The 27,241-nt window shown below is 43.0% G+C and overlaps 1 protein-coding gene across 2 annotated transcripts in view; it reads left to right on the top strand.

The window, feature by feature from the left end:
* DIS3L2 (DIS3 like 3'-5' exoribonuclease 2) overlaps positions 1 to 27,241 on the top strand; it is a 180,633-nt gene that overhangs the window by 53,090 nt on the left and 100,302 nt on the right. For both annotated transcript variants that reach the window (XM_054282520.1, XM_054282521.1), the window contains 4 exons: positions 4,750 to 4,984; positions 17,124 to 17,230; positions 18,419 to 18,666; positions 25,251 to 25,424. In XM_054282520.1, the coding sequence (XP_054138495.1) occupies positions 4,750 to 4,984; positions 17,124 to 17,230; positions 18,419 to 18,666; positions 25,251 to 25,424 (764 nt within the window). The remainder of the gene's footprint in view (positions 1 to 4,749; positions 4,985 to 17,123; positions 17,231 to 18,418; positions 18,667 to 25,250; positions 25,425 to 27,241) is intronic.

Genomic DNA, 27,241 nt, shown 5'->3' on the forward strand with positions numbered 1-27,241 from the left:
TCCCACTCCTCGTGAGGGAACATTAGGGAACCAGCTTTTAAGTGGAGCCTGTTTCATATGGCAGAAGCTGGGAGAGGAATAGATGCAGGTGTTCACAGCCCTGGTATGAAATGTGGTGTTTGTATCAGTGTTGTGGTAGCAACGGCCCTTTTAATGAGGGGATGGTAATTTGGTCCAAAGCCCCTGTTTTCAGCTGTCCTCCTTTTGAAATAACTGCTTTTAACCTGGTTCTGAGACTTGGTGCTTAACTAAGGCTGAGCTGCAGAGAGGATCAGCAGCTCTGACCTAAACTTTGTCTCCCTACCCAGTATTGAGCATACTGACTTCATCTGAGTAAAGAAGAACTTGTGTTTTATCAAAGTATTTTTCAGAAGAAAGGCATTTTACCTTGGTTTGCAAGCCAAGGTGGACTTGGGCAGACACCTTATTTCTCTTCTAACTGTTCCCCTATTCAGTCCTCCCTTGTCCAATGTGAGTTCTTTGTGTGCTGTGAACCTTCTTCAGCTCCCACTTGCTGATGAATTGACTGCACCTTTCTGTACAAGCATGAGGAGCCTCTTTGTCTGTCTGCCGTAGTGAAGAGAGTTACCATTAATAGCTTGTCACTTCTAAAATCTTTTGGGCAAGTTACACATTCTGAGTTTGAGTACTCATTAGAAGTCACTTTACAGGGTTTTGACTGATTTATGTAGAAATACAATCTCCATTCTGCCTCAGTGTCCTTCTGGAAATACTCTTTTTAGTACCAGCTTTTTGAGTGAGATGAAGAATTTGATTTTTATTGAATCTGTGTCCAAACTGGCTGTAGTGAAGATAATTTTGCTTCCTTACCTGCCAGGTGCTTTCAGCAAAGGAGGTCTCTTTGCACAAGATTCCATTGAAAGCAGTGACCCTACATGGAAAGTTTTTAGCAGTTTTTAGCCATGCAAGGTGCATTCATCCAGCTGTGCCTAGTCCAGCAGTCATGTAATTTCTTCAGATCTATGAGGATTCATGGATTGCTTGTAAGGACCAGAGGTGAATAAGAACAAAATTCAAACTTATTAGTGTCAGGCTTAAACACTTTGGGGGCTTGGTACATTTATTGGAAAGAACCTGGGGTTAATAGCTCAAAGATTATTGAAAATGACTGGTCATGTTCAGCTGTTTCAGTTTACAGACATTGAGAAGGCAGCAGCAAAAACTCTGTACCTGATCTGAGAGTAACCAGGCCTGGGCTTTGTCTTTGTGTAGAGGTTTAGTTGGGAAGTCTGTGAAAAGCTGGGATCTGACAGGACAGAGATGAGATTGGTTCTGGCAGAAGAGGCCTTTTCTTCTGTAGCACAGGAGGTAACTCCTATGCTTTCAGATGCACAGATTCCCAGTTCAGTTTTCTGTTGGAACAAATTCCTCCTGAGTAAGGACAATTGGTCATTCAATTGCTACTTCAAGACTGGGCTGGGTGCTCTGCTGTCCAGATTGTACAGGTCCATGCCAGGGTGGTTTTGCCCACTAGCTGGTTTTTATTATACTTATGGTTGAAATGGGACTTTGATTCAAATATCTTATGTTCTGTCAGCTATGGCTTTACAATCTAAACCAGTCACCAGTGGGGCATCAAGTTTCTACTTGACGCTTGTTCAGTGATGTTTGTTTTAAGCTGGAAGAAAACATACTTGGACACTGTCTTCAGGATCAGGCATTCAAACAAACAATTGGCTTTCATCAAAATGTTTATTAAAACTTGTTTTTAATTATTGTTGAAGAGCCTGTAAAAATAACAACTAAGGTTGACATTTTCCTTCACAGATCAGGAAGTTAAGGTCCTTTAAGGGTCTTTAATGATGTTTGTATGTCATACATATCATGCATATGTAACAAGGGGGAATCCCATTTTTCCATGTCCATGCAGGGTCAGCTGCATTGCCAGGGAATGGGACTCTGTGCTGCACATATGACCACAGGATAGACTGAGCCAATTGTGTATTTGCTTTACTCTGTGTCTCTGGTCAGAACTGACCTGTTCTAGCTGTGTGCATTATGCCATGGATAAGCTGCAATAATGTTAAAGGAAACAGGAGAATGCAATATCATCAGATTCTTGAGTCTGAGATGCCACTTGTAAGAAATGCTTAATATGTCATGGTTGGATTTTCTGCTGCTCTTAGACAAAAGGATCCTGCTCTTTGCAATTTGTGTGATGAGCTCATGCTGGCCAACAGCTCTGATCATCTTAAAGGAGTAATTGTATCCACTGATATCCTGATTTTGTAGAGTCTTATGCAGTTTTCCAGTTTTCTGATGTACAGCTTCTCTAAATTTTTGGTGCGCTATGAGAAATTTTGGGTGAAGTTCTCTGCTCTGTTATGTATGAGGTCAGCCTTAATGATCTATCTTGGCCATAAAAAGAAAACAAATCCTATCACCCAGGCTTGCCAGCATCTGGACATTTTGCTGATCTACTGTGTGTGGAGGTTATGGTTTTGTGGACTCTGGAAAACTTTACTGAAAAATCCTTTTGAAAATCCATAAGGAAATGTGTGACTGGGGATTTAGGCAGTCACAGCTGGGGTATCATGGTGCTGCTGGTGGCAGCAGCGTGTGTCCTCTAGCTTGGGGGAAGCACAGCGATTTTAGCATAGAGCATTTAAAATGAAATCTGTATCTGCTGCTTTCTTTAATAACCACATAAACTCTTCAAGCGTAGCCCCTCCAGTGCCACATTTTAGAGAACTGTTTCCTTTCCTAAGATCTGTTTGATGTTATTTGCTGCTTTACATATAGAAAACATACTAATTTAGGACCCAAAGCAGATCTCACACTCTCCAAAGAGAGACTGGGAGAGAAAAATATGCAGGCAAAACTTGAAGGGGTTGAAGGAAATGAACTCCTGCTGCAGTTGCACACTTGCACACATCTGGTGCAATTGAAATTTAAGAGCTGAAGAGATCCACATCTGACCATGGTAGGGTCCAAACATTACTGTTGACACTGGTTTTCTTTTTGGATAGGTACACTGGCAGAGTCATAGCGTGTGGAGCCTTGTCAGCTCTCTAATCTAATAGACTGTTCTTGCCCAGACCATTGTGTGTCAGTATTTTATGTACCAAATGTAGCCAGCTTTAATAATCAGCCATTTTCCCACCTTCTGCCAAACTTTTCCCCTTTTTTTGTCACAATTTAATGTTTGAGTCAAAATCTGCTATGGTAACAAGTTATATACATGTTAAAAACTGAAAATAAAGATGGAAAGAAGAGTCACAAAAGGTAACAAGAGTTCAAAGCAATGTCATTTGAGTTTTTTATTTTTAAAGACTTGAATTCAGCCACATTTTAAAATTGATTTTATTTCTGTTATGTATTGTGAAAAGCTTACAAAGAAATGGATACTGCTTGAAAGCATGACTTTAGCTCTTTGTATGTAAAGCTGTAAAAGTATTCCCTGTACAGGTCTGATTTTGATTTATTTGCTTTTTAGTTACTAAAGAATAATCTGTGGAGTTTTTTTGACTTCTGTTTTCTTACTTGGAACAGTTGCCTTCAGGTAGCACCTGTTGAAGTTATTTATGCTTATTTCTAGCAAATATATAGATCATATAAAGTGTGTTACCAAAAAGTTGTTTCTCTTGTTTTATTGCATTTAAAGGGCCCTTCACTTGCCTTGCTGGTGGCATGAGTTGCTGCTGTCATGTACTGGGTTTGATGCTGAGGACTGGGGACCTTGGAGGAGCTTTGGGGAATGATCTGCCTGGCAAACACCAGCACCAGCTGGAGGGGAGCTCAGTCACCAGGAGGGCACTGTTATGGAGTTATCCAGTATCTTTGTGATTTTAATATTTAGCAGGTTATTTCTTATTCTGTACTGATTTTCATCTCACTCTGAAGTACCATAGCTTGAGTGAAACATAAATATTTTGGAAACTGAAACCTGGATCTAGGTTCTCCAGCTGTGGAGGTGTTTGCAGCTCGCTGTTGGTTGCATGAAGGATGCTGGTAAAGCCTTGTGTGTCCAAGGTATCAACCACTTTGGTCATTATGTTCTGAGCTGGAACAGTTTCTGCCCCTGTCACATGCAGTGAGGGATGCCGTCAAGGCCTGGTGTCTGCTTCACTGGTAGCTGGGCTCTTCTTCAGTAATTTGATTTGGAAATTTGTATAAGTAATGGTAATAACTGAGTGCCTTTAACAATAAACACACAGCCTAAAATAAATGTAAAGCTTGGTGCATTACCAAGCTGCCACAGTCCAGTTCTTCCACAGGTCACAGGGCACCATGTTCTCTAATCTCTGCTTTTTCAGTCTGTTCCTAATTGTGTGGAGGAGCTTTGACATGATCCCAGCATTCACTGGAACTGCTTAAGTTTTGGGACATCCCAGGATGATGAGTGTATCTTGGTGAACAATGGTCTAAGCAACCTATTAAATTGTAGTGTATCCTCCTCCCTGCCTGTGTTTACTCCTAACTTCTGCTGAGCTGATTACAGGCTTGGCAGGAACTGTATGGTTATGCTCTAGATACACTTTGGATACATTATTGTCACAGTTGAGGTATTGCAAAAGCTCTGCCGTTCCAGTCTTTATCCTACTGAGGTACCTCTTTTGATTGTGCAATATCTGTGGCTAATTACACAGCAATTGCAGTGCGCCACCAGCCACCCACAATTCATTGTCAGCTCCTTGGGGATGCAAATGAAAAAGGAAAGATAATGTTTTCTTTCTTCAGTCCAGTGATTTAGCTTGCCTCTGTTTTTTTAATCCCCTGTTCCTTCAGGTAATAAAGCCAGATGGTAGTGACAAAGAAACAGAAGTCACACATGAATCAGACGTCCCCGAGGACATGCTGGGGACTTGCGTTCCACAAGAGACAGCGAAAGGCGATGCTCAAAGTCTGGATGTCATTATAGAAGCTCAATTTGATGATAATGATGCAGAGCATGGACAAGACCACTTGCAGGATATGTTGACTGATGACATTAAGAAATTTTCCCTGGATACTGGTGAAAAGGGTGAGTAGATCAAGTTGCTGATTTTAGGCCTTTATTTGAGCAAACCGTTGAAGTGTTACTTGGTTGCCTCACTTTGCTGCAAGATATAAAATACAGGCATAAAAGCTTAATGCCTTATCACTTCTATCCCTTTTTGCGAAAATGTCTTCATGGTTTTGAATGGATATTAATGGCTGGGGTTTATGTAGCTTTGATTGATGCAAAGTAAATCTGCGAAACAGAAGTCACACCTTTAAATTTGCAATTCTCGGGGCTGTCTGGGGACTGCTGGTAGCTGTTCAATTCAAGATGCTGCTGTAGCGGTTTCCTTCCTTGCAGCTTGGCTGGCCAATCTCTGTGTCTCAGTTTGGGGATAAGAATATATTTCCTTGGGGGCAGTTAAGTTTGTTGCTGTTTTCAAACAGTTGAGTTATGAGCAACTTAAAGATTTGGTCTGTTTAAAAAGAAAATTGCACTAAAACCTAAAGCCAATTATGCGATCTGTTTTGAAGGCAAACCTATTTTATTCTGAATCTGAATTCCATCCAAGCCATCAAGTGTTGCTTAGGGCAAAATAAAATAGGCTCCCCTGTCCCAAAACTAATGCTTATGCAGCGCTTTGCATGTCCTTTCTAGTAATAAATCCCTTCCTGAAGAGCTGTGTGTTGAAAGGATTCTCACAATTGGCACATTTAATGTGCCATGAAAGGCTTGCCAGGGTAGATATTCTGGTGTGTTCCTTTTGCTTGCCCCAGCTGTCCAGAAGAGGTGGCAGTAACTCAGAACAAAGTAGGTTGTTGGACTCTGACAAATCTTGGTGGTAGTTATAAAGCTGTCCCATTTAATACCTTGTGTTTTCCTGAGATATTTGAAGATGCACAGACCCCTGCCTGTACTATTGGTAGGCTTCCATTTTTCACACCCATCTGTTAATAAAACAGGAAATAATATTTGAATGGAAGTGTTGTAGTTTTTATGACAAAGCATTGGTTTCACCTCATGAATGGACCTGCCACCTTACCAGTTTGTGATGCTGTTTCCTTCTGGGTATCTCCACTGTTGAGTTCCTGCCAAGGCATGTGAAGCAACTCATGTCTTGTTCCGTTCCTTTCCAGGATACAAGTTGATTTGGGAGTTACTCATCTTGTCTGTGGATGTTGTACACAGGTGGTATTTAACACCAGCTGTTTTGCAGTCTATTGCAGCTGCACACCACTGGGCAGCTTTGACTCAACAATTCTCCTGAGTCACATGTTGTGTCTGTTGCATCTTTGTTGCTTCTGATAGCAGTGCCAAATTAAACATTGTAGAAGTACATTCTAGCTTGATACCAGCATCTAAAATAAATATAGACTTGAGCCAGTATTTTACTTTAGTTGTGTGACTGTTCTTTAGTTTAAAGAGTTGATGAGAGTTTTTTTTTTTGGTGCATCATGGTTCCTCGAGATGCTCTAGAGTGACCTGTGTTGGAAGCTCTCAAGTAATCTCTCAAAATCTGTGCCATCTGAGAGAGTTTTGCCATTTGATTTTGTCTTTGGAGAATATTTGTGGGACAAATCTGAGATCAGCTTATTGTCTGCACAGTTGAAATCCAACTTTTCCACTGCTGTTGCCTAAGCCAACTGTTTTCTTTTGTTTTCAAGGTCTTTCCATGTTGATCCTTAACAAGCTTTGTGGCTGGTGTGGATGTGCCAGTTAGATTTCTGCTGAGTTTGTGTTTTGCTATCACTTCTTTTAATATTTGCTTCAGCTTTTTTGGCCATATAACCCATATGGAGTTTTCCCTACTTTCTTCTTTCTCTGCTTTTTAATACCATCCCATTTTTATACATATAAAGTTTACGATGCTGATTTTTCTGAAGGTGTTTTTGAGTAGTTGATGATTGCTTTGGCTTGTTTCCTGTCCTTCATACAATTTCTCATATCATCACTTATCCAGATTTTCAGTCTTGCCTGGAAAACAGCTATAGTTATTCTAGCATCACTGATAACTGTCATGAAAAAAAGAAAACAATCCTGGCAAATTCAGCCTTCACAGGTGTGGCTCAAAATGCTTTTTTAAAAGCACTAAACATACACTTTTTCAAGGTGGAACTGAACCTCAGAGGGTAAAATCAGTTGGACTTGCTAAGGCCATGCACTGGAAGGTGATGCTGGTGTTGGAGGTGGAGAGCACTGCAGGGTTGGGCTGTGGTGGGTGCAGGTGCCCTTGGGCCTCTCCTGGGAGAGCTGCTTGGCTGCTGCTGCTGCTGAACTTCCTGCATGTGAGCCTTTTCTTTCCTGTTACAGCCCTTCTGCTGGAAACACCTACTGCAGTAAGGCAGGATGGAAGCTGGGATTCGCAGGGGGATTTCTTCCTGGCCCACCAAACCCAGTGCTTTGCTTGCTTTCCCTGAGAGCATTGCTTTGCAGGGCTTATCACACAGTCCCATTGCATTGCCTTATGCACAGAAGGGAGCAGGAGGAATTTTTTGTGGCCAGCACAAGTCTTAAATGAACACTTGTGATGGGCTTTCTTCCTTTTTTGGAAGAGTTTTTGGAAGGTTTCAAACTGGCCAAAGATTCTATCAAAGATAATATATTAATGAAACAAAATCAAGAGGCAGTCTGTCATGTTCTCATGTGCGCTTATGGTATGTATTTGCTTACATACATGTGTGTGTATGTGTATATTTATAAAAAGATCCATATATATAAGACCTACCCAAAATTCAAACTAAATAAAAAACCACAAGATTTCTGGAGGTGAAAAATTTTCATAACTATTGTAATGGAATCAAAGGGACATTTTACTTTTTCTGGGCAAAAACCCCAGAGCCAGGTTGACACTGTGCTCAAATCTTTGTTCACGAACACAAGCCCTGCAGTTTTCTGCTCTCAATTGCAAGATGTCTTTTGTCCTTCCTGATGTAGGAGTAGGATTGCACAATATCTCTGCTGGCTCATTTGTTCTGATGCCCATGGTCAGAATGAACCATGAAGAATAAAAGTAGACGTGTCATTCGAATAAGAGCACTCTGGGAGCGCAGACTGTTTTGATGTCTTTTCTTCCTTGGCCTGTGTCCCATCCCTTCTCACGGCTCTGTTCCTCTTCAGAGCACAGTCACCCTCTCCATCTCCAGTTACACGCTGGGGCAAAGAATTTTGGGGTTGGCCCTCGCTGTCAGAAGCTCTGAAGCATGAAACATTGTGTACACTGATTATGGCCTAGATTTGAGGGACTGAATTTCCCCGAAGTCATTGTACCTTGGATTTCCTGTGCCTCTGTGGGGCTTAGGGCAAGCTGGTAGAAATTGTTATTATGCACAAGTCTGCAGCCTTAGACTCAGATGTTGAATCTGTCTTCACTAAGTGCTGCTGTTACGAGAGCTGTGCTTCCTGCCTTTCTATTCCTGAGTCCCCAGAAGGGATGGGATAAGCAAGAGGGAAGTCCATGGAAGTGAAGAGACCATTGCATGCAGCCTAATTCTCAGCCCATGTACTTTCTTGTGCTCATAAAATGAGTCAGTCTTGCTTTGCTCAAGGATATTTAAATAGAAATTCATAATTGGTTTCACTCTGCCAGATGATGTCCTGGTCAAATGAGTTTGCTCTGCTTATCTGGACTTTTCTTGCAAAGAGTTGGGGTTAAAGATCATCTTCAAAAAGTCTTAGTTGAGGAAGTGACAGCCATTCCTCCTCTCCAGCACCTGGTTCTACACAAAGACCAATACTGTCCTGTTCCACAGTTAAATTGTCTCAATGTTAATGTTGGTATTTGGTCTTGCAAAGTTGAAAATATCTTTTTCTCTTGCATTTTCAGATGTATTTCCAAAGTGTAGATATCTATATGCTGAACAAACTTTTTGCTTTTTTTTCCTTAAAAAGACAGTAAGAATGAGCAACCGGAATAAAGTTTCTCAGCTTCCTTAGTAGTGTCCTTCAAATCAATCCCTCTTTGGGATTTCTGTTCCCTACTGAAATGTGGCAAGGGAACAAGGCAATAGTATCCTGGCAGTACTCTGAATCACCAGTGTGTACACAGAAAAAAATTAATTCCCTGTAGTCCTTGGTACTGACATGTAAGTCCTCTGTGTTGTACCCTGAGACCTCAGCTTACCCTGTGTTACTACTGTCCACAGAACTCATTCACCAGTCAAAATGACCTTTGCCAGGTCTGTAATTCTTAATCCTCATTCACATTGACCACTGCAAAGGAGGTCACGTAACTTTTATCACTTACTGCTGACCTAGAATATATTACTTCTGCAACTTTTCACTGCAGTAAAAGGATTTTCTTTATATTCCATTTCAATATGTAATAAAAAATGGAAACTCTGTATCTCCCAACCTGGGAAAAGTGCAAAATGTTCTGTACAGAATAGTTTATGATACTGTATCCCTACACAGACTGTGAGTCATTTGAGTTTCCTACAAATGTGAGCTGTCTCTTGTTAAATATTGGAATCAGATTTCTCTGATAAAGAAACATCAGAAATTGACCAGTAGCAGCTACTTGCACTCATGAGAATGGCAGCTGTTCTCATAAAAGTGCCTCAGCCCTTCTTTAGCAAAATGATATTCAAATAAAAGTTTGTAAAGCAGTGTCACTATGCCAGGAGCTATCCTTGTCAAACTCGTTTGCTCAGCTTTTTTCAGCTCTTCTCACGGGAGATCTTACTCCACCAGATACACAAAATATCCTGCTTCCCACGGGGGTGGAAGTCATCAAGCTGGTGGACTGGCTGCCCTGGCAGCAATCAGAGAGTTGTGTTTGTTCAGGATTTCCACTTCCACCTACCCTACTGCAAATCAGAGCTTGGATATGTGAATGTCTGAAGCTTGCTCATTGCCTTGACGTAATGAAGCTTGAACAGAAATAGCTCATTTACAGGCAGAGTGGGCTCACATGAACTGAGTAACCAATGGATAATGGGTAGGGTCAACAGAATTTGGAAGCTGCTGCAGAATTTGCTCATGTCTCCCTGTCCAGCATTCACCAGGTGGAGAGGTCAATCTGTATCAAGTCAAATGTGACTGTCAGTCCTGATAAGATCAGAAATGATAACCTAAAATTGCTTGGTGTCCACACTGCTGCTGACTGCAGGCTGTATTTTGAGTATTTCAGTATTGCTTGACTTAACTGAAATGGTGGTGCTTGGTAAGTTCACTGTATGGTTGTGTAATAATGGTATCAAGCCTTTCTTTTCTCCAGATGATGTTCTAGGGTCAGTGCTTAGAAGGGTTTTTGGATCTTTCTAGCAAAATAGAAAAACATATTTATAATGCAGAGTTTAGTCTCTGTTTTGCACTTCTGCACTTCTCATGCACTTCCATGTCCCCTCTCATGCTTTTGTGTCCTCTCTCTCTCCTTTTAACCCTGACAAAGTGCCCACTTGCCTTTTGTGGCTTCTTCTGGCACCTGGGGTCCTGCAGTTACCAATGTCTCCTATTGGCCCAGGCAGAGTTCAGAGAGTTACTGTTCCTATCCTTGGCCAGGTCTGGTAGATGAAATTATGGTGACAAAAATCTGGATTACGTGCTGAAGCTCTGCTCTGCTCAGGCTCACCCTTTCAGTTTAGCAGCCATGAAGTCTGGCATATTTGGAGTCCACCAACCTCACTGGCTGCTGGAAGGAACAAGTGTTCTTCTCCCTCCTCTGCAGAGGCTCCTGTTCACTCTGAGTGCTTTTAAGGAGCTTCACTGTTCTTTCCTAGCCTGCAGCCTTCTGGAGATGGATCATCTCCACTGCATAGCTCTTAAAATTTCTAGGCCACAGCAGAGCGAAAGCTCACCAGGAAATCTTCTCAGTTACATGGCTTTTAATAGAAATCCTTGAGGTGGAACTGTCAAAAATCGGATCAGTTTCACTCTGCTGAAGCCTGGAAAGCCAGCAGAGAAGCTGGAGCAGTTTCAGCTGCTCGAGACAGCTCTGTATTAGCTTATCCTAAGTTCATGTTTATGGCTCTCTGGATGTAGCTCTTCTGGTTGTTGCTATAACTTTTCTTAAATGACTGCATACATTTCTAGCAGAATAAACAGTGTAGCAACTGAGGAGAAGTGTTCTACTGGTATTGAACAAATTGGGCTTTATGGTTGCATTGATTAAATGCTATGGGCTGAAAAAGCTCCAGTTATCCTTCTGTTGTAAAGCAGAAGCCTTGCAATGGAAGTTAATGATGGGAAAGTTCCTTACACTGTTCTTCCCTAGTAAGTTATCTTGACCCCTAAATAACTTCTTAAGTACTGGAAAAAATAAATGACTTAGGCAATTAGGTAACAGGAATTAGATTAAGTTCAGCATATTACCATATGTTCCTGAGTTCACCTATGTTTCTCCTTTGAGTTACATGTTTAGGTCAAGTGAATGAGAGGGCATGATACTGAGAGTGAATGGTGGGTGTGGAGATAAACAGAGTATAGTCATTGTTACAGCAAGATTTCCAGGATGAAGCAGATTAGGATTCATTCAGCTAACATATTTTCCATGGACTAGTAATATTGGACACACAGACTTCAGGAACAAATGCACCTGCAGGAAGGAAGAACATTAAGTAAATAGGCAAAATACTCAATGGAATTCTTTTTGTAACGTTTTAATTTTGCTTGTTGTAGATGTAATAGAACTGCATTTCTGTAGGCTGCAGCACCACCTTAATTTTTATAGGTTTAATTCTGTTGCCATAAGGCTTCCAACCCCTCTGCTGACTGAGTGCTTCTCAAGGACATGGGAGGGCCAGGAGGTCTGTGCAGCCATGCTGTGGTTGTAGCAATGTTTCTGTGATCTATCTGCTGGGCTGGAAGGCAGCTTTCCAAAATTATGTTGGTCTTTGCTGTGCATCAGACTTGGAGGGTTCTAAGAAAAAGTGACACTCTTGTCTCATTTTTCTGCCATCTCCTCCATCCCTCCTTGTGGAGGTGGCTAAATATAAGTAAATAATTACATGCTTGGCTGCCTTGCATGTCTGAGGAAGCCAGCTGTACTCACCTCTTCACATTGCCTTTGCTCTGCTATTGCAGATCCTTGTCTGTGCTCTACACATCTGTTATTAAGACTTTCCTCTCCCTCTCTGAGGGTCTCTTCCTGCCTGTGCATCTCCAAAAATCTTGATGCTAATCATCTGAGTCTCCCAGTCCTCCCTTCAGTGTGCCCTTGGGCAGGCAGGTGTGCGTGCTCAGGTGTTAAGACATGAACAGCTGTGGCAGGGTGAGTTTGCTTAAATGAGTATTCAAAAATAAACATCTCTGAGGAGGTTAGTCCTGTTCACTAGACACAATGAGACAGCTCAGGAGTGCTGCATGGTTTGGAGCTGCTTTCCTTCTTACTGCAGAGCCCTCTTCCATTGCTCATGGGAGCTGTTAGGCTGATTTTGGACAGGCACCATGTGTTAAATTCCAAGGCTGTTGGCTTAAGTCTTGTTGCAGTGAAATATCTGTCTTTCCTCCATCACGGGTGGAAGGCTCTGGGTGGGGAGGTATAAATACAAAGTACTGCTTTTTCTGTGATACTTTGCTAGGTGATCCTACTTACAGGGTGTTTAAAATAGATACCAGTTTTGATACCTGGTACCAAGTAAAACTGCACTTTTCTTCTTCTCTACCTTTTGGTAGGTTTGTGTTCTGAAGAAAAAAACTGTTCTGTGCCAAGAAACCATCAATTGCAGAATACGAAGTGTCCTTGTACTTTCTTGTAAACAGCAACATTTCCTTCTTGTCATCCCTAAAAATTAAGAATGTAGCAGAATAGTGTAGCCCAGAGCAAATCTCTGGGTATGCATGTATCACTTTTGGATTGAAGGGAGTATCATTTCCTAGTGCCTGTTGTGTGCTGATATAGACAGAATTGCAAAAACACATCCTTTGTGCCCGTGACACACAGTGTCAGGAGGTATTTATAATAAATCAGTCTGTTTTGCACCACTCAGGTATTTGGTACTAAAACACAATATCCTGAAAGCTGCTCCTTGAAGCAGAGATCAGAGAACCTGAGTGCTGTTGCTTCATTAGTAAGTAGTTGGCTTTGCCACTGGAAGGTTTACAGCTCTGCTGGTATCTGAGCACTGAGCTGAAGAACAGTATTTTCAGATGGGATTCTTAAATACTCCCATGTAGAGTAACCCTGCTTCTCAAGTGCATTTTTTTTTCTAGTTGAAGTAGCAAACATTGAAGTATTTTCTTAAAAAACTTGGCTTTTTCCATTCAGGGAGGGAGATTTTTTTTTTCACTTAGTTGTGTTTGAGATCTGAAACTATGATATATTTTCATTTGCAAGTGGATATTGCATCTTTAATTGTATTCTTTTTGGACAGAATTGCAAATTTCCACAGTGACCAATGCAAACCTAGTGAAAATAATTTTGGATCTGTCATAAGGAATTAGAATTCTAGTCTGATGATTTTTGGTCCAATTTGACCACCTTTTAATGTGATGGTAATTGATTTGTAAAAGGAAATTTGGGGGGCTTTAAAAAAAAGTAATGTTTGACCTAGGAATGCCTGTCAGGCAAATCTAAGTGTGTATTGAAGCTGCCTAAATGGATCTCTTACAGAGGGAGACAAATTCCAAGTGTCCTGGATCTGTTCATTGGTAATAACATAACTAATTTGAGTTGCTTTTTGTGTCTAGTGCCTATTTTTTTTTTAAGTAAGGCTATTACAGTTTTGGTTTGTCAGATAATCGCTGAAAGGAAAACACTGAGATTATAATGCAGTTTCACTGGATCCTGGTTGCTGAAGTGTGTTTTCTCTGTAAGATAAGCTTATGAAGTACTGCCCAAGCTAACATAGTAAATCTTTCTCAGAAAACATGTCTTTGCCTAGGGTGGAAATATTGAATGGTCATTGGATAACCACTGCAGTAAAGGGGTCAGAATAATTCCTTTTTAGCTTGGCATATTGCAAGGAGTTTCTTCCCACCTTCCCAGCACGAAATCCTGCTCCTCTCACAAGTTATCCCTCCTTTAGGATTGCCTCCATGCCTCTGCCCTGTTGTGGGAGATGTTTGTATCTCCCAGCTGAGTTTTTCTAGACCACCAGTCTCTAGTGGGGCCCTGTCACAGCCCCTCTGTGCTCAGCCCCACTGAAGGAGAGGAGGAGGTGTAATGAGGGAGAGGGACTGTCAGAGATGTATTCAGGTTGCATACTCTGGTGGCAGATTATTGCTGCTGTGGCTGAGATTCCTGGGCAGCACTTTGACAATTGAGCCATGTGGGCACTGGGTCTGGGTAGTTGTCTCTTCTGAGCTGAAGGTTTTGTCACAGGGATTCCTCATGGCTGATGCTTTGCTGCTGTAGGCCCTTGAGCAGTAGATGTAGCCCTGATATCAACAGAATTTTGACTTCAAAAGGAGCAGCTACAAGCTATAGGGAAGTCTACATCTCTTAGCTCCAGGAGTAGAGAGTTCCTCATGTCTCTTCTTCCCTGTCCTTTGTTTCAGGAGCATTTGCCCTTAGTAAATGTGTGCGATGGTATTTAAGATACTGAAGTTGAAGGTTAAAAAAGAGGGGTAAGAAGAAGTAGATGGCTGGGATTAGCTTCCTTTCTTCTTGCTGTTGATGAAGTAATTGTAGACCCCAGACTCTGCCTGCTGGAGTCTCATAATCCCAGGATTTCTTGGGAGGGATGCTGAAATTGGAGAGACCACTGAAGAAGACACTTTCCAGCCAGCCAGAGGGCCCTGGTTGATGCTGGCCATGAAGGAAAAGGCAAGTCCTATCATCTGCCATGGTGGGAATTTGGGTGCTTTCTGATACCTGTACTGGGTTCACATGAGGCTTGTCTTCAGCAGGAAGGGGGGCCGTGCCCCAGCCCAGGCCCAGGCAAGCCTGGCCACACATTTGCTGTTCTCCTGTGACAGCTGCATCCTGGTGCTCCTGTGCTTTTGCATGTGTGCCTGTGTGACTTCCCCAGGACACCCCTGCTGGCTTCTTTTCACCAGAGAAAAGTGCTTCAGTGGAAATGTCTAAGTGACTTTCTGCGGAGATGGGCATTGGAAGGATAAGTGTTAAAAAGGCAGTGCTAACAAGGACATGTTCCTCACATGACTCTGGATGCTTTTTTCCTTCTTGCCTGCTGAACCTTGAGTCACTGCTGCTGTTCTGCTACGCTGGGAGAGCAGTGAATGCAGCTCTTGCTTTTTCCAAAACACGTTTAGTTCTGGTTTCTCTTCCCACCAGTATGTGCTGTTCCTTGGGGAGGGTTCACTGCAGTTAAGCCCTGGGCTTGTGGCAGGTGTGCCTGGAGGCATGGCCTTTGGAAGGCTCCCAACTTCCCTGTGTCCTCTGCCCTGTCCAGTTTTCCTCTGTTCCAGATCATTTTGTTCTTTGCCCAGGCTGTCTTTATGATTGACACACCATAAACTGATCGCTTGAAAATTTATAAGAAAACAAAATGGCTCCTGGCTTTCATTCTTTGCTAAATGATTGCCTGGTATGACCTTTAGCTGGCAGAAACCTTAGAGGAGGCAAGCAAATCAGGTAACCTTGGTATTCCCCACTTTTTAACTGCATACAATTTTACAAGCAATTTTTTCCCCTACCTTGTTTGTCACCATGAAACTCTGGGTGGTTTTATCCTGTAGTAATGCTGGTTTTGGCAAGTCTGAGTTCATTTCAGTAGAAGTAAATCAGAAATGGTTTTGCTGCTTCTATTATTGGGGCTTTTGTAAGAAAAGTAGGTTTTTATTTAAACCCCTGAATACCTGTTCATTCTCCTCTCAGCATTGCTAGCAAGTCAATGAAGATAAAATGAAAGTAAAGTCACTTAGAAGAAGATCTCTGGGGAGAGGAGAGCATATCAGAAGGCAAAGCTGAGGATAATTAGCAGCATATGAGAACCAGAGTGTGTCATTAGAGCAAAGCCTCATTGTCAAGCTGGGGTAGCATTGCCTGGAGGCAGTGCAGTGTCCCTCTGTGGGGACACAGCCATCTGTGAACGTGTCCTGGTGGTGGTGGGGCGCAGCCAAAGCCTTGGGGAAGCTGCTGTCCCACTGCCCCCCTTCCCGAGTGCCGGTCCTGCCACCGGCGCTGCTCCATCCCTCATGTCACCGGCAGCCAGCCTGGGGCTCTGTGGGACAGACAGCCCCCATCTGGGGACCAGGGTCTGCGTGTCACCACAGAGCTTCTGCAGCCTTTGTCACACGGGTGAGTGCTGCTGGCCTCCTGCAGCACAGGCTTCAGCAAAGCATTGCTTTATCTCGTGTCTTCTAAGGGAAGCAGTGACAGCTACGTCCCTTGGAACTTGCAGTCGGTGCCACGGTCGCTCTTTAGGAGAGCAAGATTTCTTTTGAACACTCTAGGCCTGATTTTAGCACATGTGCTCAAGATGGATGTGATTACCATACAAATGGAAAAAGCCAGCCATCTCTCTTGAGCAGACAAGAGCACATGGATGCTTCCATCCCAAAAATTCTGGCAGAGCAGTAACCAGAGGCTCTCAGCAGGGATGCAGCTCAACAACAGCCCAGTCTCAGCCTTCTCCATGGCAAAGATCACTTTGGATGTTTGTAAACATTAAATGCCAGCCATCTGTAGCAGATGCTCCCAAACTCACATACCTGAATATTTGAAAATTTCAAACTAGGAATTGGTTGACACTTGATTTTAATATTATCAGCATCTGGTCCAGAGATCTCAGGGGAAGGAAGCTCTTGGTCATATGTAGTGATTACTTCTATAAGGCCTTTCATAAGCCTGGTCCACAGTTTAAGAGGATCAGCTTAGTAGATACGATTTCAGTTTCAAAGATAAGCACACATTTTATAACCCTGCATAATGTTTTTAAAGGAAATTAAATATTAAATGAATGTATGTAGGAAAGGACTGTTTATGTAATGTTAATGACTCCAGCTAAGAAATGCCACAAAATTCTTAGCCCTTAGTATTTAATAAACAGAACTTGTTTCTACCACTTTGTCTGTTAATATAGTCCTCCTTTCAAAGTTGGGATTTATTTTGATTTTTGTTGTTTTTCAGCACATCTGCACGGTAAGTGAACATGTATCTGCTGTCTTTTGTAGTCCAGAGAAATAATTACTTCATGCTTGGCAATTCTAACACCTGAGAGATCTTTTTCCTTTCAAATAAGTCTACTACGTGCATATTATATTGTACTTTAGAGCAAAGACCTGAGACAAATTTGCCATGGAAATGTGTTGCAATAACTGTCCTGTGTGTTTGATGCAGGGAAGGCTGCTGGGGTCTCTGGTGTGCAGAGAACAAAGCAAGATGATGGACCCAAGGCCAATGATCCCAGGCTCCTCCCAGATGAGTTTCTTCAAAGGACAGCCAAGGTAAATCCATGGAGAATGACAAGTAAGCACGTGTGTGCTCCCAAAGGCTGAAGGAGACCAGGCCTGGCCTCCCTGTAGCCTCTATCTGTTGATCTTTGAGTCTCATTCTCCATTTCAGAGAGAGTAATTGTCTGATCTGATAAAAATCAAATGACTTGTTATTTTTACCAATTTTCCTAGGTTAAATTCCCTTTGTTTGTCATGCAAAATTACTTAGCAAGATTCAGGAAAAAGATTGGATATTAATATGAGTGTCAGGATATCCAAAGTTGTCAGAATTAATTCTTACAGACTTTGGAAAGGCTGCTAGTACTGTTGATTCAAGATTTGAGTCAATCTCTGAATTTTAAGAGACCAGAAAAGGGCTGCTGGGTCAGACTGGGTCAGGTCTCTTCCACGTCTTGTGCTTTCCCTTGCAGCCTCTGATTCTGGTCCTGTTGTTGGCTGGGCTGCTCTGGTCTCATCCAGTGTGGCAATTCCAGCACTCAGAATTGTGCAGAGGTGCAACTCCTGAAACCTTCTGGAAGGACTCCTCTGTATAAGCTTAGGAAATCGGCTATAATGTTTCTGTTATCCAGTGATTTATTATGGTCTACAAAAATATAGCCTGGATGAACACCTCTCTGGAACAATTATTTAGTGATATTGTAATTTATTATTCTTTTCAAAGCCATCTTGTATAAAGGTAAAATAACCCCTAACTTCAGAAAGCACAGAGAGAAGGAGAGAACTGCCAAATTCCCAACAGCACATCCTTTCCTGTGGTTAGCATTGGATCTGCCAGCGGCACCGTTTTTGGACTGGCCTGGTCTGTGCTGACTGTTGAAATCACAGGCCGAGAATACAAATGAAACATTTTACAGGAGTTGCTTGTATTTTGTGGCTAATTCCCTGCATTTGGAAGCATCTGCTTCTTGTCTGGTTTTGTTCTGTAATCAAGAAAATTGCTGTAGAGAACTAGCACTTGGAAAGCACTTAGCTCTTCTATAGCCATGAGCAAGATGGCAAGGAAAATACATTGTAAATAGGTACTCAGTTAAAAAATGCACACACACACACATACAGGGAAAACAAGATATAGGCCTTGTGACTTTTCCAGTTACTCTGCTGAACCTTTGGGTATTCTCATTCTGCTAAATAAAGTAAGTTTCTCTGAAGGGATTAATTGTAGAAACTTGCCTCTCCCAGGTGGTGTATATTTTGGAAAAGAAGCATTCTCGAGCAGCTACAGGTTTCATCAAGCTTCTGGCTGACAGGAACAGTGAACTCTTCAAGAGGTGTGCCATGTTCTCACCTGTGGACCACAGGGTGCCCAGGGTCTATGTGCCCTTGGCTGATTGCCCTGCAGACTTTGTGAGCAAGCCTGAGGCCTATTCCCAGATGCTCTTCATCTGTCGCATCGTGGACTGGAAGGAAGACAGCAACTTTGCATCAGGGTATGTGGCTGCCATCAGAACTAGAGATGACTGACGTTTCTAGTTGGAATTTTTGTTTTCACTTAATTTGTTACAAACTGGAGAGGCAAAAATCTGTTAACAAGCTGCTTATCTTGTGTCCCTCTGGTGGATAAATTCTTTTGGGATGAAGGGCAGCTCATCATTAGTTAATCTCATAAATGTTAAGTTCCTCGAGTGCTTGCTTCACACATTGATGAGTGCATGGTCCAGGGGGAGCACACGTGCTCAGCCTGACCAGCACAAGCACCATGGGGTGCTGGCAGCCTTCCTGTCTTTCCTCCCTGTGTGGAAGAGAAGTACACAGTGTGCAGACATTTCCTTTCTGCCAGGGGAAGATCAGTGGCTATGAGGCTCATCTTTAGTTTTTACGCCTTTGCTGGTAAGAATTAGAAGGAAGTCACGGATTTTTGTGGTTTTAAAGTTGCATTGGTTCAAGGAGGAATAGTAGAAATCAAGAGAAGATTCATTCCCTCCTGAAGCATGTGAGAAGAGTGTTGTACTCTGTGTGTTTCATCAGGCAGTGTAAAGTCATCACTGTCCAGAGTTCAAATTGCTGGCAGTGCTGTGAAGAAGGAAATTTTAAGCCAGTGCTACACAAATGGCCTATGCTGGGCTGAATCCAGACTGCAAGTTTATTTTGCCTCTCCATGAAGAAGACAGTGGTTTTCAGCATTTTCACTTTTTTCTTTGGAACTGCTGTAGGGTGACAAACTCCCACCTGCAGTGGCCATGCTGTTTCAATTGAATGGGTCTCAATAAGAAATGGAGGATGTTGGTTAATCTATTCAGTTTTCTTGGGAATACTTAGTAGTCCTGGTTTAGTTGGTAGTCCAGAGTGGATAACTCTGTGGCCATACTGTGGTCAGATTTTACAGGTGCATCTGGATGTAATCTGGAGTATGTGCAGTAGTGGGAGTTGTTAATGAAGTCCAGTTTTCTCTTCCCCTTGCAAAGCAGTTCTGATGGGGTAGCACAGCTGATGTACAGATCAGCACTGCAGGTTTGGGAGTCCTCAGCTCAAATTGCTGGTAAAGCTTGAAACTTAGAGGAAACTTTTTTCAGAGTAAGTATGATGGCACAGATCTATCAGCCCTAGAACTAAGAGTAAGCTAAGCTCAAGTCCCCATTTCACAGAGTTTATCAGTTGCAGCTGATTTGTGTGCCCAGTAATAGCAAGTTTCATGTGTGCTCCTTGAGAGCCACGTGAGCCATGAAATCACTCAGTGTTTCCTAGATAAACTGCAGTGCATGAACTGCAGTGGCCTCCCTTTGAGCCCCACTTAACTTGGGTCTGGCTGTGCTGTGAACTTCACTGAGAATAAGTTTCTTACTGGCAGAGATTTGCTTTGTCTTCTTTGACTCCAACTGAGAAAAGACTGGAGGGTGATTGTAGTGCTTGGCTTCTTGTCATGAACAACCCCCTTTTCAGCAGAAACAGGGGAAGTTAGGAGGATGGGCTAATATATTTTTTATTGGCTAATGTGTGTGTCTTTAGTCTGTACTTCTGACAATATTGGATATTCTCATCTGTCTGGTTTGATGGTTTCCAAGATGTAAAGGGTGTTGTCAGGAAAGAAAATGTCCATGATTGTGTTCATACATAATCATTTCCTCTGGGAGTTGGTTGCACTTCAGTAAGTGCCTTGTGGAGATGGGAGCATAAAACCTTGGTGACCCCTTTTATTTTTAGCCATAAGTAACTCTTGTTTAAACACTGAAAGACAAGGAAACCTCTTGAATGTCCCAAAGGATTCTGTTTGCTTTTGGGCTCATTTTTAAGCTCATTTATAAGCCATGTTGCCTTGTTTATAATGAGTTGTGTTACTGGTCATGGCCCCCCTGAAGGGGAGAAGAGCAGGTGATCTGCAGATTTGTTTTGTGAACTTTTTTGTGCACCCCTTACTTCTGCCCACAAAGTTCCTGATATGCCTTTGGCACCACCACCATGGTTTTGAAGGTGTGTGGACAGAGAGCCTGTTGGTCTTTGCCCTGCACTGTCTGCTGGAAGTGGGACAAGGGAAACTCCCTCCAGAGTTGGCAGTGATGTCCCCTGGATGCCTTGGGTGTTTCTAGGTACTCTCCATGCTGCAGCTGAACTCTCCCAGACTGGTCATGCACCTTCCTCAGCTGTCCTTTTCCATTGGGAAATTCAGTGCCAGGTTTCCAAGCACAATTTATGACCCAGATTGGCCTTCACAGTGACCATGTGTGGGTGGACAAGTGAGATGTCCCTGCCAAGAGTTTGATGGTGGCATTGGCTGCCCAGAGTGTTCACCTGCACAGGGGCAACCTGAGAGTCCCTGGAGGTCCCTTGGGGAGGGGGTGCGTTTCTGTGTCATGATTGCCACCTGGTGGTCACCAGCGTGACACTGTCCCCTCCAAAGGCCACCCTGTCACCCCGACTGTGCTGGGGAGGAGTGAGGAGGAGCTCATGGCTCCAGGTCATGCTGGCCTGAGTTGAGCTGCTGTGCTCCCTCCTGCATGTGAAGTGACTTTACCTTGGCAGTGAAATGCTGTATAGCTGTACCTGCTTCAGGTAACAGGTAAAGCAAATTAGCTCCAAGACATTCTCCTTTTCCAGAGAAATATTACAAGTACTGCCATGTACTGTTATTTTCTGGGGACTGATTTCAGTGTTGGAGTCCAGGGTTATTTGGAGTATTAGTCCAGATGTCTCTGCACTTTTGCAGATGGTTAAGGTGGAATTCTTTTTTCCCCACATGTGATGATGGATGAGACTATATAAAAAAACAGCTAATAGAAAAGCATGGAATCACCGACTTCCTCTGTGTCACATTGGGCTTGTGACTAGTCTAGCTCAGGATCTTAGATATTGGTCTGTCAAGGTGACATGATTTGTTCCAGCTTTTGCAATAAAATGAAATGTTGCAGGGTGTTATTTCACTTGCTGCTGTTTCCAAAGCCACTTGAGTTGCTGAAATTCTTTTAATCTCTGGCATTTTATTCCGTTTTTTTTTTTTTTTTAATTCATAAGTGTATTTCGTGTGAGGGGTAATAATGAGATACCTTGGGTAGTTTAGTGTAAGGCTCAAGGGAAAGTCCAATCCTCTCAACAGAGCAGTGTGGCTCTATTGAAAAAACACCTTCTTGCAGATGGGAGTGTCCCTCGGTAAAGCTTTGTTCCCTTGGCACAAATAACCACTTTGTGGGACAGCCCCATGTGTGTTGGGAGCACCACGCTGCTCCTGGGCTCCGATGGGACATGGCAATAAAATGAAATGTTATGGCAGCTGCGGGAAGGCAGCTCCATGATGTGGAGCAGGGCTGGACTGTGCTCTTGAGCACTGGGGTTCCATGGCACAGCTCTGTGTCCCTCTGATGCTCAGCCTTGCAGCCCTGTCACCATCTCCACTGGCACCTGTGGCCTTCCTCAAGCCTGTGCAGCTCTGTCTGAGCTCTGGGCAGTGGGAGCACCCTGGTGGGGCTTCTTCCTTAAGGACTGGTGGCTTATGTGGGGAGTGTTCTGCTGCTGAAAGAAACCCTCCATGTAGGATGAGTGTGGATAAATCTGCTCCAGGAGAAACTGAGCGAGTTCCCAATGGAAGTTATTCACTCAATGTGGGAGCCTGCCTGGATTTTCAAAGGAAACAAGCCTTATGTAATCCTGCTTTGTCTTTTTGGAGAGTTTTTATCATGTAACCTTTGAATGCACAGGCCAGTTTCAGCTCTGTGGAGTTGAAATGGAGTGGAGAGAGCTCAAATGTACCTAGAGATGGATGGGGGAATGATGAGGGGGAAGATGGCAGCTTGGGGGTGGCTCTGCCCCTGGTGCACATCCTGGCAGGTTAGACTCTGGTGAGTGGGCACCTTGGAGCAGTTCAGCAATCTTGCAGCTATGGCTGATTTGGAGAAATAGCCTGTTCTGCCCCAACCATGGCATGCTCCAGTCAGTGCAGGCTGCACCATGTCTGACATCAATCCAAGGGTATTCAAGGAATTCAAGGTAATGCTCTGCCATCAGCGTCACAGAAAAGAAATGTTTACGTCTGTAACCATTGTAACTCTTTTTTGCCTTTTGACATTTAAAAAGAAAGGAGATGCACGCAAGCCCAGGGTGTCACAGACACTGTGACTCCTGGGAGCGAACGTCTGAGCGCTGCTGGGCCCAGTGCCCCTGGTTGTTTATAAGCCTCTTGAACTATTCTTGCTACCCTTGGTGGCCGTGGAGCCCCAGGAATGATTTTGCAGCCTGGCTGTTACTCTGGGGCCATCGGTGATCCTATATGCATTACCTTTGATCACATGCTGTCCTGTCAGATTCTGCTCTGATGCAAGTCATCATGCCTTGGTGACTGTAACATGGCCCCAATTAAAGTCAGTTATACACTTTTTATTTCAAGGTACTTGGGAAATGTTCCCTGGAACACTGTAAATCAAATGTTAATTACTATTAAAAAAATATTAGTCCTATATCAAACCTCTGGGTAAACCCCTTATGGTTCGTAATCTAATTTCAGTAAACGGATCAAGAGGAGCATGGGTTTGAGGAGTGAGCTGGAAAGCACTCTGGCACTCAGAGGTGCTTTCCATGGCTTGTCCTGTAGATGTCCAGCCGCCCTCCCAGTGCACTTCCCAGAGCTGCCCTGCCAAGAGAAGGGACACCTAAGATTCAAGACCTTGACATTTCTGCTGGATAGGGCAATGTGTCCTCTCTTTTCCTGTTTTGTTTTTTCCATCCTGGGCAGCGCTGGTGGGTCTGTAGACCCACGGGCTCATCCTTGCTCAGTCCCAGCTCTGCACCAGACGTTGGAAATGAAGTGGTGATTTCTCTGTTTTATTGTTACTGCTGAGAGAGAGGGAGATAAAACTGATGCCTCATTTATTTACATTAAAATAAGGATTAGACTGGGACCCAGCTGCAGGAGCAGAGAATTCAGCCACGATGCCAAATGTGCACGTATTTCTGCCGTACAGTTTGTACATAAAATTGAAACAATAAAGGGAAATATCTTTTATCCTTGTTTTCATTTTTATTTTAAAGCTAGACGATGTGAACTCTACAATTTACCACACCATGAAGCGAGCAATCCTTTCCAGCATATTACACAGTATGGCAGGTTTATTACACAGCCCTTCCCGTTGTGAAGAAAGAGCTTTGCTCCCATAAAGAAGATGGGCTTGCTTGTGCTGAGAGTTTGGGGTTTGTTCTGTGGGTTTATGGCACATTTGAAGCCTTGAGACCGTCTTGCTTGTCCAAATAACAAGTGCACTGTTTTGGCCCTAATTTAGGAAAGTAATTAGTGTCTGTTCTCACTCATTGGAATTAAAGCAGAAGGATCAACATCATGGTTGTGTATTTTATGCAGTGGAAAAACACTTATTAGAGTGGCTGTTTTTGTGCTGTGTTATTACCCCTCTCTTTTGTGTCATATTTTGATGGATTCGCCTTAATTTCAGTCGTAGTCTTCTTGGGTCAGGAGCATTATCTCTATTGACTGTAATGTGCATTGGCCTAATGGCAGTATATTAAAAAAATAAAAAGTAATTTAACTCTGTGTACTGTAGAGCAATCTAAAGGTGAGAAAGGGGACAGGGGCAGCCACCGTGTGACATGGGTTCTCACAGGATATTTGTAATCAGCTGGAGGGGGAACAAATGTCTCGCTCCTTTGGAGTCCTGCTTTGTGCAGTGTCCAGAGCTGAGCCTTGTGTGACAGCGGAGCTGTTGGTCAGATCCATGCTGGAGGTTGCACTGGAGCAGATGGAAACTTTCTCCCAGCACAACAGAGCAGCAACTTCATCTACGTGTGCAGAGTACTTCATCAAGCACTGTTAGCATGGAGGGGGGACAATTTCCCCTGTCTGGGACTTGTTTTTAGATCATTGGCTCCTCTCCAGTCAGCTCTGGAGTCAGATGCTTCTGCTTAGCCATGAGAGCAGGAACAAATGATTGGGAATGCTGAGGTTCTCTAAGGAGCCTGGAAAATGGTTGGAAAGATGATCTGTGGGCGTGTTGTGTGACTCCTGTCAGGGAGGCAGTGTGGGTTCTTCACACCTCTGTCTTCACAGGGCATGTGTTTGCCTGGCAGAGCTGTGTATCCTTTGGGATGGAGAGCAGTGTACTGAGCTCCCTGTGGAGCTCTCTGGTATCTGGTGTGAATCTATTCTTCATTTTTGGTAGTAGAAGTGAGTCACCTTTTTCAGTGGTGAGGAGGGTGAGGAGAGGAGGGAAGGTCTCAAGGCAGCCACATGTAACGCTAGAGCTGCCTGTGTGGATGGCTGTGCTTTTCTTATCCCTGTTGGATGCATTTTTCTTTAAAATTGGAAATTTTTTACCTTCACAAAAACCTAAGAGTTTAACACATCTATTTCAAATGAGATACACAAAAATAGCCCAAGGTAGTTCCTCGTGAGTGTTTTGTATCCCCAGTAGATACAATGCATGGTATGGCTTGAATTCCTTCTAAGTCCTCTGCCAAAACTCAGGAAGAAGTGAATGGGTGAAAGAGTGTATTTGAGGGCTCGGCAGCCTCTCTGCAGGGACAATAACAACATGACAGTAGTAGTTATACACTTTAAAAAAGCATCCCTTTCTTTCTGCAGGCAGTTGTGCAAAAGTCTTGGACAGGCCGGAGAGATCGAGCCGGAATCGGAAGGGATCCTGACGGAGTACGGTGTGGATTTCTCTGACTTTTCCCCTGAGGTCCTGGAGTGTCTACCCCAGAACCTGCCCTGGGTTATCTCACCAGAAGAGCTGGCCAAAAGAAGAGATTTAAGGTAACAGCAAAAAGCATGGTCTAACACTTCTTGGGCTGATGCAGGGTTGTTCTATTTTGTTTTGCTTTCATCCCATTTTGTAAAGGCACTGACTTTCTAACATGTATCATGTTATACCTTAGCTGTGCTAGAAAGCATAGAAGGAAACTACTTTTGAAAGTACTGACAAACCCAGAAGATCAGTTACTTGGTGAAGTATTTCATGAGACAGAGAGGCTTTTTCTCAAAAAAACTATTGAAAATTGAAAATTTGGTGTTCGGCACCTAATTTGAAAGTTTTATGATTTTGTCTGGAATGTATTATGCATTTTAGTGGTAGTTTTATAGCAGAGATTTTCTGAATGCTGTTGCTCTGAGATTTGAGACAGATAAAGACTGTCCACCTACCTCACATCAGCCAACCCTGCAATTCAGTGGTGCTCCCAGCCAGCTTTCAGGAACTTCACAGCCTGTTGAGTGGCAGACCTTGACATTGCTGGACTACCCAAAACTAGTGGATTTGCTACACTTCTAAGTGTCAGATTTTAGAGACATCCTTACTAGAAAAGATTGGAAGACCAAAGAAAAATGATTTGTTTAGAACCTCACTTTGCCATAAAGGATGATGCAGGCAAACAATAAACACATTATTTAGAAGGCACAGTGTGTTCTGCTTCCAGCCTTGCTTATGTTGGAGCATCCTGACTCAGCTGGCAGATTCATTGCTGTCTTGTGTAATGCTGAGGTGAAGCAGCCCTAGGAGGCTGATGCCTCTGGACACTGCACTGGTACAAACACCTGTATTTATTGGAGGAGAAACAGTAAGCTCCTCTTCATTTATCTGTGTTATCTGTGGTATGGACATTAGCAATCTGAGCAGATAAACTGGATAAACTGCAGCCATTTTTATTTCAAGGCTGAAAATATATTTGTATCTGTGCCTGTACTTCAGGTGTTACTTTGGACCTGATTCTGCTCTGGAGCCTGCAGCCTCCTTACTGTTTCAGCTTTCTGGATTTCCACTGCCATACAGTGGAATAATTCAACAGAGAATCACACTCCTGACTGATTAATGCTAACACTCAGATACCAGACTCAGACTGCAGGCTTCAGGTAGCATTAAAAAAAAAAAAAGTAGACACTGAACGCTGCTGTTCAGATGTCACTTGAAAGTGCTTATTTTTATATTCTTGACTACAGTTCAGTAGCTTTCTCTGTTTCTTCTGACCGAGTTCTTTTAAGCAAATAAAGAGCTTGACTTGTCTCCAGTCAGACAGTCAGTTTTGGAAACAAATTCCAAGTGTATTTCTTGCTTTTATTGCTGAATTATTACACTGGGACTTATCAAGGTGATAACAGTTCTGCGGTTAAGCCATTTAAATCCCTCTCTGCCCCTTCCTGACCACAGTGCACACTACAAAGTAGATTTCCTTTTGATCCTCTCAAATATAAACATTTAACAGTCAAAATTTTTAAGACAATTATTTGAGCTTAATTTGCTAATCCTTTTAATGTCAACTGCCACACTGCTGACTAACCAGTCTGTGGTCTAAACACATATGGAGATAGCATGAGACTTCTGGTTATGGAAAATAAAATACAGATGAGTTTTCTTTGTTGTTTCCTCACAGAAAGGGGTTTGTCTACCCAGGAAGAAGATGAATTTTATTAGTAAATGCAGTGTGAATTGTAGGGAGGTGGTGTCCGGTAGTTGGAGACCTGGCTGGCATCTCTGATGAGTGAGACCAGAAGACCTTGAGACTATTTTTGACAAGTCCCAAGGTAGCTTGGCCTTAACTTGTTATTAGATATCAGCTTTCATATTGTCAGCAGTAAGT

The sequence above is a fragment of the Melozone crissalis genome, unplaced genomic scaffold, assembly GCF_028551555.1.
Source record: "Melozone crissalis strain CALT ecotype California unplaced genomic scaffold, PUWL_Pcris_2 ptg000034l_1, whole genome shotgun sequence".
Taxonomy (NCBI): Eukaryota; Metazoa; Chordata; class Aves; order Passeriformes; family Passerellidae; genus Melozone; species Melozone crissalis.